At 42.2% G+C, this 10290-nt stretch overlaps 2 protein-coding genes across 2 annotated transcripts; one reads left to right on the forward strand and one right to left on the reverse strand.

Moving 5' to 3' along the window:
- The first annotated feature begins 307 nt into the window (after positions 1-307).
- Positions 308-1205, forward strand: mrpl21 (mitochondrial ribosomal protein L21). Its single transcript, XM_070856607.1, has one exon. The coding sequence runs from the start codon at positions 313-315 to the stop codon at positions 895-897; it is 585 nt and encodes a 194-aa protein (XP_070712708.1). The 5' UTR covers positions 308-312; the 3' UTR covers positions 898-1205.
- Positions 1206-3421: 2216 nt separating this feature from the next.
- Positions 3422-6230, reverse strand: c3h6orf120 (chromosome 3 C6orf120 homolog). Its single transcript, XM_070856608.1, has 2 exons — positions 6152-6230; positions 3422-4273 (listed from the first exon to the last, which is right to left on the reverse strand). Exon 2 carries the CDS (start codon positions 4219-4221, stop codon positions 3664-3666), a length of 558 nt encoding a protein of 185 aa, XP_070712709.1. The 5' UTR covers positions 4222-4273; positions 6152-6230; the 3' UTR covers positions 3422-3663.
- Between the last annotated feature and the right edge of the window lie 4060 nt (positions 6231-10290).

The following is a 10290-nucleotide window of genomic DNA, read 5'->3' on the forward strand; positions in this document are numbered from 1 at the left end:
ATAATAAGAAGCTTTCTCAAAATGATGACCTGGTATTTAAAAATAATGAGAAACTGCCTAAAGATAATGACTAAGTATTCAAGATTAATTACTTGATATTTAAAAATGACAAACTCTATTAAAATAATGAAGAAATACTCTTAAAATAATGTTTATGTTGTTATTTGTGAAAGTTTCTCATTATTTTTGACTTAAAATGTTTTTATTTTACATCACATTAGCGGAAGTAGGCTCCCATAGCAACGAAAAGGTCAGGTGACCGCTATAGGGTACCACGCATGCGCAGTGCGGGATAAGTCATTTCCTGTCAAGATGGCGCTGAGCAGAGGAGCAGGACTGTGGAGGACATGCAGCGGGCTGCTGCCCAGACCGCCGCTCCTGTTCCCCGCCGCCGTCCGAACGCAGAGCTCCGTGAGCGGGGACCTGGTTCCCCGGACCTCCCTGTCTAGATCGCCGTGGGCGGAGCGGACGGTCCTGGTCCCGGAGGAGGAGGAGCGGAGCCGGCACGCCGCGGTGGTGAGCGCCGTGAACCAGAGGGTCCTCCAGCAGGACTTCGGCCGGCTGTTCGCCGTGGTCCACTTCGCCGGGCGGCAGTGGAAGGTCACCGACGAGGACCTGATCCTGATCGAGAACCACATCGAGGCGGAGTGCGGGGAGCGGATCCGGATGGAGAAGGTGCTGCTGGTCGGCGCGGAGGACTTCACCTTGATGGGCAGGCCGCTGCTGGGGAAGGACCTGGTCCGGGTCGACGCCACCGTGATCGAGAAGACCGAGTCCTGGCCCAAAGTCCACATGAGGTTCTGGAAGAGACACCGGTACCAGCGCAAGAGGATCATCGTGCAGCCACAGACGGTGCTGAGGATCAACAGCATCCAGCTGGCCCCCAGACTGACATGATGATGATGATGAGGAGGATGATGAAGGACACAGACTGAGGGTCTATTTGGTCATAAAAGTGTAAACACACCAGAACCAGAACCAGAACCAGAACCAAGGAGACTCTGGACGGTTTACTGCTGTAAATAAAGCTTCATCTTTTGCAGATGAGTCGTAATCAATGACTGTTTTATAAAGGTTATCACAGAGAATCAGATCAATAGTCATATTTTTAAAGATAAAAGACAAAATGATTGGCTGTTAATCAGTTTTTACATCTCAGTTAATAACTTATCAGGTAAGACCACCAAATATTTGCTACTGTTTGTTTTCTGCACATAAAAAACTGAAAACAAGTGATCTGAATTTGTGATTTATCGATTAAGCAGCAATAGCTGATCACAGTAAGAGTGATTGATGGAAGCTCACTTCTGCCCACTTGAAGGGAAAAAACAGATCCTATGAATCACTGTAGTTAGAAAACCTTTCAAAGTAAAAGCGTCATGCCAATTTTATCGTTATTTTGAGAAAATTTGTCCCTGAATTTAAAAAATATAACGATTCCTGTACTTTAAAACCACCTGAATATTGCAGCGATCACCGTCGTGTCGCTGTGGTTTGTTAGTTCTCGGAAAAGCTTTTCTCTGGTAAATAACACATTATAATATATAAATAATGAAGTAGTTGTTTTAGACCTGATGAGCAGCAGCTGCCAGGTGTTGAAGCTACAGCAACTCCTGTGTTTTAGGAAGTAAAAATGCTGTTTTTCTCAATGGAGTCTGGTGGGTTTGAAGAGCATTGATCATGATTAGACTCTTAGAAGCTTTTTTTTAAATATTATGACACATTTCCAGTCTAAACTTAAGTGTGTTAAGTTGGATTCATCTCTCAGTTGAGTACAGAAAGACTCATCTTCATAATGCAGGTCAATGTGACAAACACTAACTAAACTAAACACTAACTTGTTTTAACCACTGACTCAAACCCACCAGACTCCATTAACAAAAATAGGATTTTTATCTCACAGCATCCAGGAGTGCCTGGTCTACTGCTGCTTTAATCAGTTAGTTAGTTTGTTTTATTGTGTGTTACACACATATTGTGCTGGATCTAAACTAAACACCAAATTCACAAAATAACACAAACAAACCAAACAATCGAGGCAGGAGTACACCAGCCACTCCTGTGTCCTGTGAGGTAAAATCCCTGTTTTAGTGAATGTAGTCTGGTGTGTGTGCTGTTTGTGGTTAAACCAAAAGGATCTTCAAGGTCTCTCTCTGTAGGGATCCTTTCCATAATGCTGTCACACACTGAGAATAACAATCTGAGCCTGTCAGTGGATCAAACAAGCTCTTTTAGTGGACCTACTTTGATCAGGTGCAGTTGTCCCAAAGGATCACAGCTCGTTCGCTGCCAGCTGAGGTGATCTACTGGACCCATTCCAACACTTTTTGTACCTGCCAGTCATATCGAAGGCAAAACATGTAAAACTAAGAGTTCTCCTCGAAGCTTCCCTGAGACTCAAACCATCAACCTTTGCTAACTGACGTCTGTTGTCTACTGTGAGGTCCAGGTTCCACTTACAATCAAAGAACGAAAAGATTCACAAGGCTTGTTTGTTTTGTTTTTTTTAGACAGTTTTTGCAAAACAACTGCTTTATTTAGAAACCTGATTGAATCGTCTCTGGAAACAGGAAAACTGCTCGGCCGTTGACCCCGCAGAGGACTGATCTGAAGGCACTGTTGAACATTTCTGCTCAGTGGTCGCAAGTTTACTCGTAACTGAACTCCCAGCGCAGGAGGTGATGTTTAAATCAGGAGCTTGTCCAACAGGCAACAAAAGAACAACAAAAAAAACTAAACAAAGGGAGGCGATCAACCAAACGAAATGTTCCTACTGATGTTAATTCCAAAACCAGAGATGTTCCCATTTGGAGAACAAAATGAAGGAAACACTTCCATAAATAGCAAATGAAAACAGTGAATTGAGAGTCATGACTGCGTATTTACCTCCACTGAAATCTGGTCCTGTCAGGAGCCTCGTGTGGAGCTAAAAATGGATAACAATGACCGTATTGCTAAGTTTGTTTGATATTTAAACCCACACATACACACACACACACACACACTAACACACGTGTGGTGTTGATATGCAGAGTTAAGACAAGTGGTTTCATTCATCCACAGGCTGAGGGGAGAGTCAGCCACCACAGTTATCCCTGTTTGAAGCTAAATTTGATTTGAAGATTTACGCTTCAACTTACACACAACATGTAACTGTTGTTTTAAGTTAACCTTGGAGAGAAAAAAAAAAACTAAATGATCCTTTAAGACTCCAGAAATATTCTCCTCTTGCCCTTTTGATTGAACTGCAGTTCAATATATATGTAGAAAAGTCCCAGATTTCAGCCGTGACTGAGCTCGTGCCTGTACTTCATACTAACACGCTTCAGTCTTTAAGTAAGAGGACACCAAAGCAAAACCCTTCTGAATCTGACAGAATAATATTCACTTTGCTTATCACCAAACACACAGAAGTTTTAACTTCAACTTTTAAAACCGATTCGTACCGTTTTTAATGAACTACGTATGTTTGATCACAAGGAAAGAGGCTGCCGTTTGTTAAAATGCCAGAATTCTGACTGGAGTTTGGTGCGACATTTTCTCATCCTCACAGAATGAAAGAAAGTAATCTTCCTTAATGTATCTAGGCTCATTCGAGCCAAAGAAAAAAAAAAAAAGGGGGATCTCCTCCTTCAGTGACAGCAGCGAGGCAGGAATTCATTTTCAAAACAAAATCTCAAGTATAATTTTCAAAAGTCCGATTAGAATTGTCCAAAAGATCGACTCCTCTTCCTGAAAGTCCTCCTCTGCCGCCTGAGGGGATTTCTTTTGCGTTTGTCCGTCTTCTGAAGTGTATGAGCCCTTATCAAACATGTCCTGGGGAACCGACTGGTCGTAAAACACCCGCATCTCAAACTCGCTCTCCTTGTGCGACGGGTGGCCATAAATGCCGATGCCCACAGGCCTGGCGAAGTCCCTCGGCACCACCACCACATCCTGGCCGCAGGTGGCCGACTGCAGCTTGTAGATGTCGAAGCTCGGCCGCAGGGTTTTATCCGACACGTAGAGGTCCGCGTCCCCTTTGAGGCTTTGCATGTGCAGGATGATTCTCCCATCGTGGTTGAGGCGCAGGTAGCTGTAGTTTCCGGCGCCGATGTGGCCCTGAACCACGTGAAGCAGCACCCACTCTTCGGGGACGCTGTCGTCCTCTGAGGGGCTCAGGAGGCCTCTGGCCTGGGACAGCAGGAGGGCGACAACCAGGGCGCTGCAGCTCAGCATCATGATGAAGGCATCTGTCAGTCAGTCAGTCACCGCCTGGACGACACCAGACAGCCTGACGAGAGGACGAGAAGCATTAAAACCTTTACTGCGTCTGAGATACTTTCACTCCTGAGCAAGTGGATTCTGGTCTTTTTCCTCAATTAATTACTTGTCAATATTAAACCCAAATTTGGAACAATGTGCTGCTGTGGACAGAGGCAGCAGGAAAACATATTTTTGCAAATCAATCAATATCAGTTTAAGTGTACGCTATATTTTGAATACTTTTACCCCTTTACTTGGTCGTCACAAAGCCTTTCGATGGGGAACCAACACCATTCTCTCTCTCTCTTCAAAGCTGCCAGACTCCATTGAGAAAAACAGTGGTTTTTAACCAAACTAACTATTTAAAACACCAAAGTCAAACAATAACACGAGCACTGGAGAGAAAGATTTTAAACTTATGGAGAAAGTGAACCAAGAGAAAGTACAGAGTCTGCAGGTTCGCTAAGCAGCTAGCTCCTCCACGCCATCCAGGCGGAGCCTACGGTGGTCACAAGGGGACAAAGTTGGTGCATATGGACGGCAAAACTTTAAAAAAAACACTTCTGCTGTGTGAGCCGAACCATAAGAGGATAACAGAGACATCTGAATTCAACTGTGAGCTGATTTCAAAGATTAAATGTTCAGGTATAATAATATAATCTTAAAGAAAACTATTCATTACTTTTTGAGACTTTTCTCAACAAGAGACGTTTGTTATTGATCGCCACTCATCAGGTAAAAGCACCTTAACCAGTTCCTGATCTTATTCTGGGAACAAGCAGAAAGGGTGAAGGCCTGAGAGGTCTGACGGAAGTTTCTAGTCAGTGAGCAGGTCAGAAAAACACCGGGGAGCTGAACCATGTCGTGCCCTGGGAGGTTTTAAAGTGAATTCTCAGTTGAACGGGAAGCCAGTGAGGCGATTTAAGTTTTGGAGTGATGTGATGATGTTTTATTTAGCTCTAGTTGGTAATAAATTAAGTGAAATGCACCAAAACTGGGCCCTAAACCTCCCCTAGCCACATGCACACAGTTCCATGTGGCTGTATATTAACCTAGATGAGTATTTACAGGAAGACACACTGTGAGAAACGCCCACGAACATGCTCATTTTAATTAGTAAAAACATTAAGATTAAGTTTTATAGGGCATCCTGGTTCACAGAGCAGGGAGGACTCCTGTGTTAATGAGTAAAACACATTAAACCTGAGCTGCTAAACTGTCCAGAGGAGTGAAAGCCGAGTCTCTGCGGGACACTGGTGAATTAAAGCCGACTGAAAAGCCCCAGAGGGCGGCTAAAAATAACCTGCTGGTTATCATCCGAACCGGAGAGTCTGACCTTTGATACGGAGATTAACAGGCTTTAACAGGAGTCGACGCTTATTAACGGAACACCCGATATTCACTAAATAAATGGGCTTTTTATTTTCTTTTTTAAATTGGAGGATTCTCACATTAAAACAGACCTGGTTTGTTTCAACAATAACGAGCTAAAAACCTACGAATCCCCATTAACTTAACGCTGCATTTAATTGTTATGCTAACATGCTAACGCGGCACCTGCCAGCCATTAACACATTCGCAACCCAACGGCAAAATAAACACAAAAACCCGTCTTTTTATAATTACAAAAAAAATAATTGTAATACAGCCGCTGGCTCACGTTGACCTTAGTAGAAATAAGACTAGTTAGTTAGCCTTAGCTTAAGCTAAAAGCAAGCTACTTACTTATTCCACTCGGTTAGCTATCACGCAGCTAACGGTGCTGCTAGCTTGTTCAGTTTGCGCTAACTCCGCTCCAGTCCCCCCAAAACACTGCCGAATAACTTAAAACTTGATAATTAAGTTGGGAATTGATTATTTAGCATGTATTGATTACCTATTAGGACACCCCAGCCCGTTTACTTACACAGCTGTCATTTCCTGACCAGCATCTTCGCCCAAACAGCAACCTGCTGGAAACAAAGTTCTCTTCTTCGCTGCTTTTCCTTCGACAGGCTGATGTTAGAGCGCCGCTCACCGCCGCCACCTGCCGGTCACACCCGGTAACTGCACCCACCGAGACCCAATTAAACCCCATTCATCTGATGTTGTTTTTAATAATAATAATAATAATAATAATAATAATAATAATAAAACAATATTAGCATACAGAAATAGGAAAAGGAAGGATAAGTGAATATTATGCTAACATTTTAAGTCTTAGAAAATACAGGAGTGTATTATTTTGCAGTATACTGTTTTATTATTACTGAATTTTATCAAGCAGATATTAAAAGATTTGTTTACTTGGGACATTAAGGACAACCTGCAAAATATTAAGGCTTAAAAATATAAACTGAAGAAAAATAATCTGATAAAAAATTAACAAAAATCAGCCTAACTGGAGTCGTTCAAGCTGATTGTGTCCACAGTCCCAGAAACCAACCACACATAAAAATGCTCCAGTGTTGCTATATCAATATATCAGTAACTTAATTTGATTAGAGACATTTGTTTGGGAATAACCACCATGTACACATCACATGAACTGACAACAGTATTAAAAAGCAGCATTGCAGACGCTATAAGCCGCATTTATCCTCTCACATATACTGACAGCTTCCTACCATCTCCTGTCAGATGAAACAGCAAAAATGTCCCCAAAATACATAAAAACAAACAGATTCAGGACTGAGCTTCAAGACGAGGTAAAAAAGTAGCAGGCAGGACGTCTAGAGGTGAAAGTGTGCCTCATCTCTCTCGCTCTTCTGCCATCGCATGAAGTCCCAAAAAAACACAACCCATCCTTGATAATCGCGCCTCAATAACCAGAATAACAAAACTTCAGCTTGTATTTTCTTTTTATACGAGCGAAGCGGGAAAACAGCACAGCAGAAAGGTTTAGATAGACCAGTTTTACACAAATGAAGGTCCCATTTTCATTTTCAAGTTCATACTCGCATTGTGAGGTCGTACTGGAGCACGTTTTTATGGTCTAATGTTATAAAAAAAACCCACATTATTTACTATTTATCGCGGAGCAGACACGGCTGCTGCTCTGACATCTTCGTGTTACCAGGAGTCGACATTCGTGGGGAAAATTAAATGAAATTCAATTTAACAAATCGGCCTGCTGACGGGCTGGAGGCGGTCACATGACCAACAGATCCCCTCATGACGTCATAAAGAGAGCAACACAAGATTTTAAATCTTATTTATTGTATATATTCCGTAAATACTGAGTTTATTCTATGTCCTATATTTCTCATGTTTCTCAGAGCAACTGTAATGCCCGAACTTCCCCATCGAGGCTAAATTAAGTATTTCTGACTCCAAGTGTTGGAGACGTGGACACCGTGACGTCACGTTAGGTTTTGCAGACCAACATTTTGAAACCTTGAGTTCAGCTTTATGGGCGTCGCCATCTTGTTTTTTTTGGAGCCAGAAGAGACAGTCGTTCCAAGAAGACCTCCTCTGATTGGTTAGTGAGCAGGTAGCCCCGCCCTAAAGCCTCACCCCCCCTCTCTTCCTGGTGTATCTTCCTCTAAATGGACCATAATTGACTAAATGAATATCCTGCTGTGCTGAAGAAGACTGTAAACTAGAGACTGAGAGCAGAAACTGAGAAGTCGCCTCATTTTCCTCATTGACTTCCATCCAATCAGACTTCCTGTTTGGAGCCAGTGGAGTCGCCCCCTGCTGGACACTAGAGAGAACGCAGCTCACTTTACAGTCTGTTGCTTTCACATATTTTCTGAAAGACGCAGCAGAAGAAACAGAGTTTGAGGGTCTTTAAACACACCGGGGACACATTTATATGCTGAAAGATAAAAAAAAAAAAAAAAAAGGTGCATTTTGTATAATTAGGAGCTTCATGATACACCTGAGAAATATCCTGTAGCGACAGATGCTGTATCATCAAGTGTTACTTTATTGGACTGCATATTTACGTTTGCCTTGGCATCACTGGAGTCAAAGCCGACTTCCCTCTTTTTAAAAAGGTCAGAACCACAAAGACATCCCACATGTTGAACTAAAATTCAGATTCATTAGAAAAAAAGACAAGAAAAACATTAACCGTCTCTGCACGATCAAAAAACACACACCAAAAAAAAAAAAAAAAAAAAAAAAAAAGCCCAGAACGATGCCTGAAAAGTTTCTACAGACACTTTATGAAACCACATGTGAGTTTCCTCTGTGTGATCATCTCCGTCGATCTGCAACCGATTTTTATTCTCATCATCAGGTGTAATTCAGCGGTTACACACACACACACACACACACACACACGCACACACACACACACATTACTCATCAGTATAAGTGCTGCTTTAACCGTTTGTAATCCAATATGATCATCTCCTCCGTCGCCCGCTCTCGTGTGAGATAATACAAAATAAATTACAAATCTGTTTCCTGGCATGCACACTCACACCTCACTCGTTAAAATCAACTTGTACTAATTTCACATCATTTTGTTTTTTGTTTTTTTTTTGGTTGTTTTTTTTTTTTTTTTTTTTTATAATCCTTTTTCACTTTAATGAACACCAACTGTAGTTTTAAAGAAAAAAACAAAAAAAACAACAAAAAAAAAATAAAATAAAAACAGAAAGAAACCGCAAAATGTTCCAGGGGGAAAAAAAAAAAAGTCTGGACAACAGGTTGGATGACTCGGTTGGTACGTTTTCAAAAACCACATCAAATTGTAAATTCTATATAGATATACTCGTTCAACAAGTCTGCATAATCTGTCAACATTAGATACAATGTGGAAGTCACCTATCATCACCGCTTCAGTGTTTTTAATATCTACTGCAAACCAGTCGACCGATTTAAGGCTTCCGAGTTTGACAGCGGAGTCGAGTCGCTCTGTCGTCCACAGGCCTCGTTTCCTGATGTTACTGCAGAATGAAAAGGCTCTCGGAAAGTAGTGTTCTGATCTCTTCTTCTTCTTCTTCTTCTTCTTCTTCTGCTCCCCCCCGTCTTTCACTCCTCAGAATATAAGATTATCTCAACATTTAAATAAATCACTGCATCTGATGTCTTATATAAAACACGCCAATATCTTCGTTTCATGGAGGGCGGATGAGGAAAACAGGAGGGTTTGAATGTGTTTGTCGATGATGATGATGATGATGATGATGATGATGATTCGAACTGTACAAACTCTGACTGAGCAGAGCTCGGAGTGGGTGGAAACAGGTAACCATGAGCTTTAATTTTTCCCCCCTTTTAATTCTTTTTAAAAAGGAACATTGTCCGCACAGAGAGAGAGAGAGAGAAAAAGAAAAAAAAAAAAAAAAAAAAAACTGCCTGCATTATACAGTTTACAATGTAGTACCATGCTAGCGCTGCTCGCCTCGTCCTATCCGTTTATTAGCAATGGAGAATCAGTGCTGTTGGAAACTACGACACACGCTACTGTCGTTAGCCCCATTCTGCCCAGGTGCCTTCTGCTTTCACCCAATCACAACGCCCGAAAGAGAAGGAGGCGGGAGAACGGAGATGGAGGGAGAAAAAAAAAAAAAAAAAACAACAACAAAAAATTTAAAAATAAAGAATAAAATTAACAAATAATTTGTTTGTACAGAAGACAAACGGAAGTAAACAAAGCAGCAAACGCAGGAAAAAAAAAATCACACTTCATGCATTCAAAATGAGGCAGCAGGGGGAAAAAGGAGGAGGAAGAGGAGGAGGAGGAAGGAAAGGGGGATTCACAGTTTTCTCAGCTACGACGCAGAGATTGGATGAGGGTGTGCATACGGAGCGCTAGCAGGGGTTTAGCGACCGCCTGCGAGGGACGTGGTGTTTTCTCCCCCGCGACCTCGCCGAGCGCCGGTTCTTTAATGACGTTAAGGCGTGGACTGATGCGTCGTGTGCTCGTGGACAGAATGGGGGCAAAACTACATTCCTGGTCTGACTAAAATGGATCTGCTTTGTTAACGTAGAAAGAGTCTCTTTGTGTTTCCCCACACGTGGTTAAATTCTTGGCTCTGCCTTCGTGTTTCAAACAGTTTCTGAAGAGAAATGAAGCCCGCTGTGACGGCGCTCTGGTCTCCCGCTCTG

The sequence above is a fragment of the Pempheris klunzingeri genome, chromosome 3, assembly GCF_042242105.1.
Source record: "Pempheris klunzingeri isolate RE-2024b chromosome 3, fPemKlu1.hap1, whole genome shotgun sequence".
Taxonomy (NCBI): domain Eukaryota; kingdom Metazoa; phylum Chordata; class Actinopteri; order Acropomatiformes; family Pempheridae; genus Pempheris; species Pempheris klunzingeri.